At 36.1% G+C, this 16301-nt stretch overlaps 1 protein-coding gene across 1 annotated transcript; it reads right to left on the minus strand.

The window, feature by feature from the left end:
• Nucleotides 1-1642: 1642 nt before the first annotated feature.
• On the minus strand, nt 1643-13833 carry XB22065091.S (provisional ortholog of unc-93 homolog A S homeolog). The gene is made up of 8 exons (XM_018264776.2): nt 13681-13833; nt 11001-11182; nt 9804-10033; nt 9562-9693; nt 7709-7920; nt 7473-7608; nt 4183-4314; nt 1643-1902 (listed from the first exon to the last, which is right to left on the minus strand). Exons 1-8 carry the CDS (start codon nt 13792-13794, stop codon nt 1643-1645), a joined length of 1398 nt encoding a protein of 465 aa, XP_018120265.1. The 5' UTR covers nt 13795-13833.
• Nucleotides 13834-16301: the final 2468 nt, after the last annotated feature.

The following is a 16301-nucleotide window of genomic DNA, read 5'->3' on the forward strand; positions in this document are numbered from 1 at the left end:
TTCCACTAGCAGTAAGCTAAATGTTTCTGGGTTTGCAAAAGCTATAAGGCTATAGCTATAAGCTATAAGGGACCTGTCACCCTAAGAAATAATCCCAAACCCTATTTTATGATAGTTAGTCAAGCAAAATAAACTTCACTTACACAATATAAATTATTTATTATTATTTATTATTTATTCACAATAACATCAAGCAGAAAGGCATAAAATATGTAAAAAAAGATTGCACTCACATCTCCACAATGTTTAAGCGTATATATAACAGAGTCCACATAGTGCCATAGTCCGGACTTTTCACAATGTGGTCTGTTGTTTTTTTGCCGGCGTCCTGTCGCAGCATGTAGTCACAAAGGCCAAGCCATTGAGAAAGTCGTAAGACAAACCGCGTCAGGCTGTGACGTCACCCGTATGAGCCTATGGACTACGCGATGTGACAGAACTCCGGTGAAAAAACAACAGACTGCATCGTGAAAAGTCCAGACTATGGCACTACAGGGACTCTGTTCTATATGCTTAAACATTGTGGAAATGTAAGTGCAATCTTTTTATACATATTTTGTTATTAAAGAGGATTTTGTTCTAAGCACATTCCTATAGACCTATTGGAACATTGGAGAGGAAAGAGCAGACTGTCTGTTAAGGCCAGCACTGTACCTGAAGGCCCATAAAAATCTTAAACGTTTGTAAGTAACCACAAAATCACACTGGTTGGATAAAAGGTGATGGTAATAACTTTAAAGGTGAAGGAGAAGTAGTACCCCCCTTTATAGAGTGTGTGACCACCCATAAACAAAAAATACTACACTATATCAGTCAATTGTCCCTGGGCACCGGCCGAGGAAGTAGACCACAGGACCCTAGTTAATTTTTTTATATTTATTAAGGAAGTAAAAAAGTTTTCCCCTTCCCACCCCTAATTTGCATATGCAAATAAAGATTCATAATCGGTTCGGTAATCGGCCGAATCTTTCACAAAGGATTCAGGGGTTTGGCCAATTCCAAAATAGTGGATTTGGTGAATCCTTAGTTTTGATCCCTTTTTCTTTCAGCAGCCAACAAAACACCTCCTGCGATTTAATTCCCTTTGGCATCAGTAGGAACTTCTATAACATTTATGTGCAGTGTCGGACTGGGGCACCAGGGGCCCACCCAAAAACCTTTGACTAGGGGCCCACCAATTAATCTTAGACCAGGGGCCCACTCTCAGTACTATTATTCTTCCTCTCCTAACTCAACCTCTATTCTCCTAGTCTCTTTCTATTACATACTATAATCTATTATTCCATCTATTTAGTCTCTTTGTTCTCATAGAATTTGGGAATGACCATGAAACATGCCAACTGTCTAGCAGCATAAGGGCCCACTGACACCTTGGCCCACCGGGACTTTTCCTGGTATCCAGGTGGGCCAGTCCGACACTGTTTATGTGTACAGGGTGACCCATGGTGCTTCCCATTTATTTCAATAGAAATTGGTGGATAGCTGGCATTTAGATTGCAGCCACTTTGTGACACCCTGTTTGCAGAGGCCTAACATACAGTATTTTGCAAATGACCTCAATAATAAACATAATATACAAAATAAATAGTTTGATCTGAAAATAACACAATAACATTTCACAGAAATTTTGGAGTGCCTTTGTTTAGGCTGGGATGGCCTCGTTTTCTTTTGGTCCTTCTTCAGTCACATGAGGAGAATTTCTAAGTTGCGTATGTTCAATATATTCCACTGTTCCATAAAGTAAAATTCCGATCACCACCACACACATTAATATGTAAAGTTTTACATAAACACACAGAAATGAGCTGTATCCAAAGGCTATAGCGAAGCCGAGAGATTCCCAGAGAGAGAAGTTGGCAAAGGCAGCCTCTTTGTTTTTTTCAAACAAAACACCATAAAGAGCTGCAAGATAGAAAAAAAAACAATTAAAACATTTAATAGAAAAAGTACAGAGTTGTATTGTATTACATATTGTGGCACAGTGACGGAAAGACCCTAAAAGGAATGCATATCTTGCCCACAATGCTTTGTGAGACACAACAAATGGGGAGAATAACAAGGGTATGTGTTCACTGAGGCTGGAACAGGTATTGGGATTGATAAATCACCCCTGTGGAAAAGAGGAGGGGCTATGAGTGAGCTCACTATCTAAGAAGAAGGAAGTGGGAAGTATAGTTTAAGTATTAAATGTTACACAGTCCTTTTATATGAGAACAAATATATGCTTACTACTGCTAGAAGGTAACTTGTAGTCAATCAAACAATATAAAAAATCAGTACAGTATAGTAAATGCAGCTATAGACATACACAAGCTTGTAGTAATCAGCCCCGCTATTTGGGTAATGTTGTAACAATTTAAAAGAAGATTATTACATGATGATTATATTATGCTAATATGAAATGTACTCAGAGTTAGTAAGTACATGAGAGCCATGAATTTGGATGACAGGCTGGTAGCATCCTAAATATTGTCAGGCAATATATTTTGTGATAATTCACGGCCTGCTAAAAAAAAGCCAACCGTCACCTGAACCCAAAGTTTATGGAGTATTAGCCTATACTTATTGTTGTATGCAACCTATACACGGCATTGCTGGCTTTCCCTATTTAGTTTATGCAATGTGTAATGTGATATAACGCATGGAACTTTGAGTGTAGAAATTCTCTTTATAATGCACCCTACTTGGTAAATCCTATGTTCATACTAGTGTGGAAGAAATTGGAATTTTATAACATTATATTGACTTTTCTGTAGTCCCAACACACCTATACATTTTTTGCCTCACAAGGAATTATTGTAATTTGATTCCTCTCCTGCTAAGATAGCTGCATAACTACTGTATATAGCTATTGGTTTTGTTTAAATGGTTATTTAATTTCTTGCGGATTGAGCACTGTTATCCATATGTCTGCTCAGGGTCGTTCTTACCAAGTGTAGGGCCTAATTTGGACTCCCCTGCACTGCACCAATGTATATTCACCCTCAGCAATCCAACTGGACTTCTCACTTCCAGGGTGCGATTTGTATAACATGGAGAGTGACATCACAGTCTCACATCTGTGATAAGCACTCAGAAGTTGGGCTGCTGGCCCTAGAAATTCTGCAATGGGCACATATCCCATTGGGTCAAAGCAACCTAAAGTTGGCCCTGTTTGTACTAATGTTTCAGAACTAAGACATACAAATACCTGTATAAACAAAAATCCCCTAATTATATTCATTTAAGATTACTCTGTACAACAAATGTGGGCAAAAAAGGCATAAATGTGCTTGTACCATTATATTCTCCATTAAATTTGCATTCAGCACTGATTTGCCAGTTCCACATGCTTTGATGTACATGGTGCAAGGCAAAACCTCATGGGCAAAAAGGTGCAAGTCAGTCTTACAAAGTCATGGACATGCCATCTGCCTTGAGCATTTCCATGGATCCTTTTAAATGTTTAAGTTATTTTATCAACACTTGGAGCAGATTCATAAACACTCATTCATATAGATTCCAAATATCGATTCAGACCTAGTCAAATCAATAGGCCAGTTTGAATGATCTTATAAAAATTCCAGCAAGGCTCAGATGGTTAGGAATCTGGCAGGAAACCTGCAGTATTTCTCATTCGTTCTTTGATAAATCTGCCTTCCAGTAACAATTGTTTGACCCTTCAATGCTATTTTTGGATTACCCCTGCAAAACATGGATTAATTTCTATGCCACTTACATGCTACAATTGGGAATTTGATAAAAAATAACAAGATTTCCCTCTCCGCCCCAAAATTGCATCTACAAATCTACAAATTAGGATTCCGATTCGGTTCAGCCGGCAAATGGATTAGACCGAATCCAAATCCTGCTGAAAAAGGCAGAATCTTGGCCGAATCCCGAACCGAATCATGGATTCGGTGCATCCCTAGTAGAATTCATTGTTTAACAGCAACAGTTTACTCCCAGTTAGGCAAATGTAATAATGGTTGCTATCGCAAAAATCATTTGCAATTTTTTCACAATGTGGATACAAGTTTGCAAAGCTAAAAGAATATTTAGCAATCCATTATAAGTTGTTGTAGAAATTCAACCTGGATACAGGTTTCTAAATATACTGTTTATATAAATTTGCCCTGGTGTAATGTCTTGCCTCTAGAAACCGGACATTTTGTACATTAACATTTTTTTATTCCAACTTACAGCTTAGTAATGTCTGCCACACTGCGTCTGCAATTCCCCAGAGTCCAGACATTATGAAAAACACAGCAAAGTTGCCAATGTGAGGTCTCCACGTCAAGAATCCAATGATACAACCCACATTTATAGCTGCCCCTGTCGGAAGAAATATGTAGAAGCTAAATATCTTAAATTATTCTGTATTTGGATGTACACATGTCTGTAAAACAGATAATATACTGCATTTGACTGTTGTATTTAAAGTTTTGACCAAAAAAACCTACATTAAAAGGACAGTTCACCTCCACAGAATGTATAATGACATGTTCAGTTAGTATAAAACAAATAATGGTTTATTTTTTCTTTAGTTTACAGTTTTTCTAAAATGTAACCTGTAAGCTAGGTTACCAGTTTACTAACCTAACCTAATTATACGTTGCTCAGCAGCTTCGATTGACAATAACTAATTTATTCATGGAAATTGTGGGACAGACTCTAGAAAAGCTTGAGGAGCTTCGAGGTAAAGTCTGCTGCTTAGAAATTATTCATATAATCTATCAAGTTATAGTATAACAGTTTAGAAAGTTAGTGATCTGGCTAACTGAGCTACTACTGGGAAATGTAACGGGGTTAATGAAACAAAATTATTATTTTAATTTAAGGGGCAGATTTATCAAAGGTCGAGGTGAATTTTCGAATGAAAAATATTCAAATTTTTTGTGTACTCCGACTAGGGAATAGTCCAAATTTGATTAAAATTTGATTCAAATTTGATTCAAATTGAAATTTATAATGTATTGCCTCTTTAAAAATTCGACTTCGACCATTCGCCATCTAAAACCTGCCGAATTGCTGTTTTGGCCTATGGGGGACCTCCTAGAACCTATTTGGAGTCAATTGGTGGGAAAAAAATTCAAATCGAATGCGCTATTCATTCGATTCGTAAGATTCTAATTCGGCCGAATATAGACCTATTCGATCAAAAACTGACCTATTTGACCAAAAAAAACAAACTTCTACTTAAATTCGTTTTTTTTAATTCGAATTTCGAAGTTTTTTCAATTTGAAATTTGACCCTTGATGAATATGCCCCATAATGTTAAAAATTCAGGAAGCAATTGAAAAGCTCATTGTTTTTGGTGTACTATTTTTAATCAATGCAATATGTGATGGTATACTGTCCCTTTAAATAAAAATATAACAAAATCGGTAGAAAATTAAAAAATATATAACAAATTATTTACAGTAATATTAATATAATACGTATACATTAGTATTAGAGGTGGGTACATAATAATATCATACTACTGTCAGGAGTACAGATTTAATTATTTTTGCACAAATCAGATAAAACGGCAGATAAAAATACTCCAGCAGAAAGACTAAAGATCTGCTGCCATCTGCCCCATGTTCAATGATGACTGACGATCACACCATCCAGCCAATAGTCTACACACAGCAGATCGCAGGCAGAAAATAAACGGTTGTGAAGATTGCAGCAGATTGGCAGTATTAACACCGGTTGAGAAGCTGATCTGTGTGACAATAGCTTAAAGGTTGCGGCTAAGAGTTTTGTTAGTTAACCAATAAGCCCACAGGCCACACATCTGATATTATATGAAATTACAATGTGTGACAAAATGCAATGACAAAATAGCACTGGCTCATTGACTGGGGCAATATCCTGAATGATTGAATCAGAAATTCAAAATTCCTTATCATGCATTCCAATTAATGACAGTATTTCTAAATACTGGGCAAATGTTCACCTGTATAGTAACCTGTAGCTACCAATTAGTGATTAGTTATTTTTAGGGCAGCTGCAATTAGAAACTTTTTTAAAAAAAAAATTAATTGGTTTCCATGGGTTACTGCCCGGGTGCAAATTTGCTTAGGGGCATATTTATCAAGGGTCGAATTTAGAGTTTTTTAAAAAACATTTTTTCAAAAGTCCACCAACTACTCCAAATTGATTGTAGGAGATCCCCCATAGGTTAAAACACCAATTCCACAGGTTTTAGACAGTGAATAGCTGAATTTGAATTCTTAAAGGGACAGTACATGATAAAAAAAATTAAATTGAATATGGATTATTCCCTAGTCGAATTACACTAAAATAAACTTGAAATTAGAATTTTTAAAAATGATAAATCTGCCCCTACCAAGGGTCGAATTTGTAAGTAATGGGAGTTTTTTTGAACTTCCATAACTTCAAAATTCCAATGAAAAAAATTGACCAAATATGTCTGTTTTTGATCGAATTTGAATCGTACGAATTGAAGTAACAGCGCATTTGATCAAATTAGATTTAAAGTCCACCAATTGACTCCAAATAGGTTCTAGGAGGTCCCCCATAGGCTAAAACAGCAATTTGGCAGGTTTTAGATGGCGAATGGTCGAGATCGAATTTTTAAAGAGACAGTACATGATGAATTTCGATATTCAAATTTTACATTTTTTTTCAAATTCTAATCGAATTTGGACTATTCCCTAGTCGAAGTACACAAAAATAAACTAAAAATTTAAAAATTCAAATTTTCAATTCAACCCTTGATAAATCTGCCTTGTAGTGTTTTTAAAATTCCCAACTGTGAATATTTTTATTTTACCACAGGCATTGGACCAATCCCCCCCTCCCTCCCCCCAGAACTTTTTTGAATGGTTGAAAATGTTGATGCTGGCAGGTGTCCAGTAAGGGCCAGGAGGTAATAATTGCTGCCTGCTGCCGCCCCCACCTAAATAATTTTTCATTCACATGCATTTCACACAGAACAATTATGATCAGATTAAAATTGGTAATACTACTACTAAAAATCAGTTGCAAGGGCAACTCTACCTAAATAATATAAATTATCCAATACAGAAAATTCCAAACAACTTTCCAGTATAATTAATATTAAAACTTTGCAGGGTTTTTGAAGTTATTTATAATTGTAATTCCTATTATTATCAGTGCAGTATTATCTGTCCATCCCTTCCTATGCTCTGCACTGCTTATCATAACAACGTGGCCGAAGTCAGCTCTCCTCCAGCTAGTGCCTTGTATGTTCTAAAGTAAACAGACCTGTAAATAAATATTCAAAGCACTGTATAATTTTTGGCTAGAGGAGATTTGGGCAATGCAGAGAATAGAATTGGCCATATACTATTTTCAATAGAAATAACATATAAAAATAACTTTAATATACAGTTTACTTAGTTGAAATGTTGTTTTTTTCAATATTTGGGTGGAGTGCCACTTTAATTAATTTAATGCTGCATGTTTTCTATAGATCCTGACACCTTTTTTATAAGGTCTATAAGGAGATCCTTACCAAGGAGAAACAATGGAATTCTGCCGGTGTACTGGGTAAGTTTTCCAAATATTGCAGCGCAAATGGAATTAGTAACGCCAAAACATATAATTACAAATCCCACATATTTCAGTCCCAAAATGCAGGTCACATAAGACTGTAAAAAATAAAACATACATTAATATTTTTTATTTATTTTAATATTCACTTAATATTAATGAATCTTTAAGAATAAATCTACACTTATTTATTCCTACCTTTGTAAAGTCACTGGCAATAAACCCTTGTTCAAAACCACTTAACATTGTCAATGGAATTAGAAGACACTGACGTTTATCTCGAAGTTGCTTAAAGCTTGCTAACAGATATGAACAAATTGACGTTTCACTCTGATTTTCTCTATTTTGTTTCTCTGTGTGTGCCTGGTCCAGAAAAAAAATTATCATCAGCACGGCCAAAATTCCACAACCTTAAAACAACAGGAAAAAGAACAAAAACAGATTAAAACTAAAGCTTAACCAAATAAGGGCAGAAATATTTTACATTTTGTTTTGGGCTTCTGTACCAGCCCGATGCAACCACAGCCCTTTAGCAGTAAATATCTGTGTCTCCAAAGATGCCCCAGTAGCTCCCCATCTTCTTTCCTGCTGATTCACTGCACATGCTCTGTGCTGCTGTCACTGACTGAGCTTAGGGGCCGAACTCACAATATACTGTATATATAGAACATAAAAGTCACAATTCAGACAATTCTCATTACATGGCAGCTCCAAAACCAATGCAATTAGCATCAGAATTTAATAATCAGCCCAGTAGTATCAGCTTATATGACAGGCCTAAGCTCAGCTCTCGTCAGCTACCTGAGCATGTGTGTGTTGCAGACACACTTAAAAAAATCTAATTTGGGCAATGCCTGTGACAAATCTAAAGGCCCATATCATTAATACTATAGAGATGCCGAACCTTTTACCTAGTTCAATAAGTTCAGTATATAAAATAAGCCATTTCTAGCCATATTAAATTTTAGGGTTTAGTTCTCCCTTAATAAGAGGCAGATAACAGACAGCTCAATCTTCTGTTGTATGTGCACCATTAGTCCACATCATAGGTTTCCTAAAACTGTTAGGTTACCAATTAAAAAATGTTAAATACATATTTTCAAGGTGCAACCTTTGCAGCTCCATAGAACCAGGCATGTCAGATTCCATGAGTACAAAAGAGCACATTTTCAGATTCAGCCAAATCCTTCTGTCCGGCCGCACCGAATCTGAATCCTAATTTGCATATGCAAATTGGGGCGGAGAGGGAAATCGTGTGACTTTTTGTCACAAAACAAAGAAATATTTTATTTTACCCTTCCCCCCTAATTTGCATATGCAAATTAGGATTCGGATTCTGTTTGGCATTCAGCCAAATTCTTTGTGAAGGATTCGGGGGTTCAGACGAATTCAAAATAGTGGATTTGGTGCATCCCGAAGTAAAAGAATAAACCTTTTTTAAGTGCAAGGTTTTTAAATTTTCAAGTAGGAGACACTTTCATTCTTTAGTGTAAGCGGCACTTTAAGTACCAGTCTACCATAGAGCATCCTGCTATATTTAGAAATGTATCTGAAATAACTTTATATCTGCTATAAAAAGTCTTTTCATCATATTGTGTTCTAAACAATAATTATCATCTTGGTGTACAAGTATTAGAGAAACGTGATGAAAGTCAAATTGCTGACAGTCTGCAGTGTAATTATATATTATTATTGCAGGATTATTATCATTACTTTATATAACACAAATCTCTTTGTCTAGTGATTTCTTATACAGTTTATAACCCCAGACTACAAGTTAATTGGAATCCTTTACGCTGACAGACTTGTTTTATTCTTAACCTGTACAGCAAGTTACAGCAAGCGGAAACATTAAATTACCAGTTTTAAAGCAAGGTGGAAAGTGGAACACAAGCTCCACAAGTAGTATGTAGGAGATACATCTTTGTTACAGTAGGGTCTTTAATCATCGTTCACAACTAGCCTAGTGGAGCTCTCAGAGAGGACTCCGTCTTGTCCTGGTTTAGGTGCTAGTGTAGTGGATAATGACATAAAGACTTATAAATACAAACCAGTGTAGGAGCCCAGAAGAGTGTAGAGAATGGTTTTTGATGGCTGACTACTAGTGATATTCCCAGAATGTGATTGCTCTACTGGACAGTCACCTGCACCACAAATTGTCTGATTGAGAGCATCAAGGCCTCCTGATAATGCGAAATTGAAAACAACACAAAAAAAAATATATGGATGATTAGTTCAAGTGGGCAATTACAATTTTGCTTTTAATCATTTAATCTAAAAATGCTTACAATACCTGAATTGTGTGATAGGTTGAATATCAAAGATGAAATTAAGTTCCCCCAAACACGACAAGTTTGACAAATCATAAAGAAAATGCCAAAATATTGGTTAACTACATCTTTAGCTATTTTCCCAGATGTCTCTGCGTATTTGATTCCAGTGATTGTAACGTAGGTACTTTTGGCAGCCCAAAGTGGTCCTCCTCCTAATCCCACAAGTACAGAAGAAATGATCAACGTAGGCCTGGGGAAAAAATGTATTCTTTCAATTTTGATATTTTCCATCATTTGATATATGCTATTGCAACATGAAATTAATCAAATGATTAGAACCAAACATTGCTATGATTCTACATACAATTTATTTGCTTTATTTGCACCCAATGCAGTATATAACCATAACAGAAGCACTACCTTTATTTTATGTGGCTGCATAGAATCATAGTGCACATGAGTTTGTAATTAACCATTGAGACTAGTGATGAGCAAATCTGTCCCGTTTCGCATCGTAGAAAAATCAACTAAACACATTTAAGTTAACAAATTTTTACGCACAACAATTTTTTCTCACTCCAAATGCATTAAAGTCAATGAGCGTTTTTCTTGTGGCAACTTTTTTGTCTCAGCAACTTTTTTGTCCAAATATATTAGTCAATGGACGTTTTTCTTGTGGCGACTTCTTTGTCTCTGCAACTTTTTTGTCCAAATGCATTAAAGTCAATGGGCGTTTTTCTTGTGGCGACTTTTTTGTCTCAGCAACTTTTTTGTCTAAATGCATTAAAGTCAATGAGCGTTTTTTCTTATGGCAACTTTTTTGTTTCTGTGACAATTTGGTCTTGGTGACTTTTTTTTGCGGTGGATTTTTCACGAAACAATTTGTAGATGGTAAAATGTCTGGTGAAAAAATTCACTTATCGCTAATTGAGCCCATTATTTGTTGTTTAATGGGAGTGAAAAAGTGTAATAGGGTTAACTCAATAATATATTGAGCCAAAGTTAAATACAGTAATAGACCGATAATAGCCTTAGTTGATTTTAAAATTATATCTAGTTTTATCAGACAATCAGGACAAAACCACACTGGTTTGAAAGTGTATCTTTAAACATACTTCAAAGCTCATTTACTAAATAATCCTTAAAGCCAACCATACATTTTCCAAAAAGCAGCATAAAATGTGAATGAAAACACATTCAAATGAAAACAATCTTACCAGCTTGGGTAGAAGTTGCACAAGCTATAGGAAATGAAACAGAACATGGACACTACAATGGTCCACTTGCACCCGATTCTCTTTATAAGTAGAGGAGGTAGCAGCAATGATGAAATACTGAGGGCAACATACATGACACTCAGTGAAGCAACACCAAGTCCTTCAATTTTATTGAGACTGCTCTGAGGGTGAAGAAAAAAAAATGAAGATTACAGCATAATACACTACTGGGGACATATAATAAAACTCTCTGATCTGGCAAATAAAAGCATAAATTCCAGTGGATTCCCCGCAAATGGAATGCCCTACTATGTATTCCCTGATATCCACATGAAGGTTTCTCTGAAATACTCTTATAATATGCACATACATAAACATCAAAATACAGTACCATCTTTACCATATTTTATATAGTGGTAAAGCTGCAAGCCACTCGAAGGTTGAGGTTCTTTAAAAGGGTGTTTCACCATTAAAACTTTTTTTCTGTTAAGCTAGTTTCAGATTGTTCACCAGAAATAAAGATTTTTTTCCAATTACTTTCTATTTTCTATTTGTAACGGTTTTTCAAAACCTGAAGTGTAAAGTTTCATTTGTCACCTTCTAAAACAGCTCTGGGAAGGAGGTCGCAGACTAAATTTATGCAATTAGTTGATACATTTGTTATCTTCCCTGCTGAGCAGAATCCCTGAGTTTGATTAAAGGCAGCTGTTAGAAATGTTGCTAATATTCCACAGATGCTGCTGAGAAATGTATAAACTAATATAGCAAACGGTAACAGTTCAGAATGCTCCTGGATCACCAAGCTGCCAGAAACTTTAAACTTCAATTTTTGGAAAATGGTAAAAAACAAATGATGGAAAGCAATTGAAAAAAATATTTGTTTATGGTGAACAATCTGAAAACAACTTAATTGAAAAATGTGTTTGGAAGATGAACAACCCCTTTAACCTCACAAAACTTATTGGGGCTTGTTTATAAACTTTGTGCAGCACAGAATGATTCGCACAGTGAACATATTTGCCCTGCACAAGGTCATATTTATAAAGCTGGAAAAGTGTGGTGTATTTAATGTGCTTTTTTTATATGACCTATTTGCAAAGTTACAACATGGATTTGGTAGCAAAGAAAATATTCGTAAAACAGTTTTCGGAAATTGCAAATTTAAATTACTGTCAACGCTAATTTCATGCACAATAACCTTGCACAGTGGTCACACAAACACCCGGCTCATTTGCACAATATTTTTGGGCAATGCAAAAAATGGAAAGACAGATGCAGCAGTTCAAATTTTTCATTGTTCAGGAATAAAACATGGGCAATACCACCATTTGCGAATAAATACGCACTGCACAAACTTTATAAATGTAGCCCATTGTTGTCAAAAAGTGCACTACAAATAATGACTTAAAAATGTGTTTCTGTTTTGTTTTATTTAATGCAAGTTTTACAAATAAATTAGTATCATTTTCTACCTCTTGTGCATCACTGTAGTGATTACCTAATATGTAAAATGTTAATCTTTGCTAAACTAGATGCTACATGTCTCAGCAGCACCATCTGCTGTGAGTCTTTCCCAGTGTTATGCGTATTTATTGCTGGGCACCCCAAAGCATGTACATGAACTGAAATGAACAGCAAGAAAAACAGGGCTCTCAGAGTAGGCACTCAGAGGCACTTAGAGGAATCCACAGGGACAAACAAATATGTTAAAAAATGGGTCTTTATTTATCAAAGTTAAAAGTATACATGCCTCTCCATAGGCCCTATTATTTATAGGCCCGCATTTTGTACCCCCCAAGGTACATAATCATGGGCTAAGGTCTCACCCACAGGAAATTAGCTTTTATACAAACATCAACCAATCAAAAACTATTAGAAAAAAAGCAGTTCTTAAAGGGACAGTATCCCATAAAGCACAAGCTCAAAATATACACAATATACAAAAATAGGTAAAGATATTTATCCATTAAAACAAATATACATGATTACAGCGAGAAAATGCACAGGATATAGAAATAGAAATTTTTTTTGTATCAATAATAACATGAATCATCAAAGTCTGAGTTCATGTCCAGTGGTATCCTTGTGTTTAGATTAAAAATCCATGAGGCTTCTCTCTTGGTAAGTATTTTAGATAAATCTATACCTTGTATACTAAAAAAAAATGTACATCTCCAGGGTTACATGAATGAAGATGTTTTGAAACGTTGGTGTCTTTATGTATATTAATGTCTGATAGGTGTTCTCTAATTCTTTCTTTCAATTTTCGTGTAGTTTGTCTGACTGTAGTCTCATTAGAGACTGAGCAGGGATTTCTACTATACTATAGGGAAAAGAGACACCATGGTACAGGCCAGGGGCGATCCTGGCCATTTTGCCAAGCCTGAGGCGACCTTCCTTTTGCCGTTCCCCACCCCTCCCCACGGCACTTTTCAGCGCTGGAGGGGGTCGGATGTTCCACGTCGTTAGTGCAGAGAGCGCAATTGCAAATACGGCACTTAGTTACCAGTAGCTGCATTTTTAACCATCCCTGGCAACCAGGGAGTTGAGTGTCTCAATTCCCCTCATTGGTGGAGCGCCCCTGGTGCAGGCCTCTCACGACTGCATGGTATGCTTCCTCTATATTACACCACTGGTCTTATCATGATATCTATAGAGGTGTTGAAAGCACAAGCCTTACCTGCAAAGTCTGAAGTCCCATGTAAGCTGTATACAAAAGTAGAATTCCAAATGATAAAACGAGGATATTTTTGAGATTCTCATTGCACATTGAGCACTTCATTGTTTTGAACATTTTGCTTTGCAAGCAGTTATTTCAGTTATCCTGAGGTAACAACTGAGCACAGGCTACAAAATAGAGATAAAACACAGGATTATACTGAAAATTCCTGATAAGGTGCCAAGGAAATGTTTATAGTAAAGTTTGAGCTATAATATGTATTTTTGGAGGGACTCTTTTTGGCAAAAGGGGTAATTTTCATAAATTGGGAATAAGTGCAAGTAGGTTGCAAAAGCATGCCCCTTAGTGCTCATTTGTGCAGCACTTCTTACTGCACTCTGCACCTTGTGCTAGATAAAAACATACTCTTGTAAGTTGGACAAGGGCCAGTTGCAGCTTGCATCCTCCACCATAGGGAACAAGTAGTGGACTGGTAGGGAAGACACCTACATGCCTTTTCCCTCCTGCCCTTCATGAATACAGTGTTAAACACAGGCATTTCTATATTTAGTGGCTCAGTCTCAAAAACAGTGTCGGACTGGGACACCAGGGGCCCATCCAAAAACCTTACACCAGGGGCCTACCAAAAGACCTTAGATCAGGGGCCCACCTAAAAACCTAAGACTAGGGGCCCACTCTCAGTACTTAATAATTCCTCTCCTCACTCAACCTCTATTCTCCTTCTTTACATACTGTAATCTATTATTCCATCTATTTAGCCTCTTTGTTCTCATAGAAATAGGGAATAGCCATGAAATATGCCAAATGTTTTGAAGCAGGAGGGCCACTGACACCTGGGCCCACCGGGAGTTCTCCTGGTATCCTGGTGGGCCAGTCCGACACTGCTCAGAAAGCATAGAGACCTGCATCAGTTCAAGACCAAGGAAGGCCATTTTTTTACAATTTGTACTAAGCCTTCCTATCAGTAAATGACCCCTAAAGTGTATTAAAGTGGAAAGTTTGGGGGAAAATACATGTATTCTGCAACAGGTTTATGTTTTTTCAAAGGACTAGATCAAGTTGAAAATGACAACCATCTTCCCGTAGGTGCCACTTTATTCTAAATTACCCGAAATCACAAATTAGGAACTCTCTTGGTCATTTACCATGAGTGGTTTATTTAGATAAATCCCATATGATATTTCTTGATTCAGAAGGCATACACACAAATCAGCCACTTTGGAGGGAATCTTATTACCTGATTGCTGTAAAGAATCCCTTCTTACACTGACTGTGAATGCTCCATTCCTATAGTCTCTATTCCCTTCTTGTATTCTACAGGGAAAAAAACATTCATTAGAAAATTTTAATTTTCAAAAGGAAGAACCCCAACATATTTTCAATGTAAAAACATGCAATAATCTTCTTTATATTTACTGTATATAGCATATCTATATTTTATACTATTTTGAACTTTTTCTAGGTCTTTCAACTTCTGTCTAAATATCCATATGAAACCTTTTCACATTACTGTTGAATATATATATATATATTATTGCTATATTGTTTCCTTTCTATATATTGACACTATTAAGTCTTTAGTCAATAACTATTTCAAATTTCAGAATACTGTATCTTCCACTAGATTTAACTCTCCATCCCGTCGGCCAGGATATTGTGACTCTATGTTTCAGTTAATATTTTCTGGACATTCTTCTGTATTTGACAGATGATTTTCAAAAGTAGGCATGCTCCCACATAGCAGGCTTCCAGCATGACCTAGTCAATGAGTGCATACCTTTATTAGTAGATTATATTTTTATTGTCTTGATAACCTAACTCTCATTGCAGTTTAATCCAATGAGCCATTACAGACATAAGTAGGTGCTGTGCACCAACCACGACCAATCTGTTCTGTTTCCTATGGCAACTTCAACATTTCATTAAAATCTATCTTAAAAATATTCTGAGATCTGCAGAAACCTATTCTCCCTAATTTGATATGTCAGAGGAAAAGGCAAAGCCTTTAAAATTATTACTCAAAATGATTTGTCTGCTTTTAAAGTATAATAAATGCCTCTCTTATGGACATATGACTAAAAGGACAGACTAGCTCCACCAAATATATACTTTTACTACTTAATTACCATCTACACTATGTTTAAAAAGGGTTCCACCTTGATCCTAGTAACTCAAAGACATTCTTAGTGGCTTTATAAGTAAATTTTTTTTTGTTTGTTTGTTTGCTTCACTCTATTTGCTCTTTTTTAAGTCATTCCAACCAGCAACGGGTTTGCTGTTTATATTTATTCTAAAAGTATTGTAATCCCTAGCCTACATAATATGATCTCCAGGATAAAGCTTTTGTTGGGCAGGTATAAACACTATCTGAAATATCAGAAATACTTTATTATACATAGGTAGTCACTAATATGTAGGGATGCACCGAATCCATTATTTTGGATTCGGCTCAACCCCCGAATCCATCACATATACAAATTAGAGGTAGGAAGGGGAAAACATTTTTTACTTCCTTGTTTTGTGACAAAAAGTCACGCGATTTCCCTTTCCGACCCTAATTTGCATATGCAAATTTGGATTTGTTTCGGCCAGGCAGAAGGATTGCTGAAAAAGGCCGAATC

The sequence above is a fragment of the Xenopus laevis genome, chromosome 5S (assembly GCF_017654675.1).
Source record: "Xenopus laevis strain J_2021 chromosome 5S, Xenopus_laevis_v10.1, whole genome shotgun sequence".
Lineage (NCBI taxonomy): Eukaryota > Metazoa > Chordata > Amphibia > Anura > Pipidae > Xenopus > Xenopus laevis.

Coding starts and splice junctions, on each gene's coding strand:
- XB22065091.S (XM_018264776.2), bottom strand. CDS start 13,794: ATGTTCAAAACAATGAAGTGCTCAATGTGCAATGAGAATCTCAAAAAT. Junction 11,183..13,680: donor TGGGACTTCAGACTTTGCAG/GTAAGGCTTGTG, acceptor CTTCACCCTCAG/AGCAGTCTCAATAAAATTGA. Junction 7,609..7,708: donor TTGCCAGTGACTTTACAAAG/GTAGGAATAAAT, acceptor TATTTTTTACAG/TCTTATGTGACCTGCATTTT.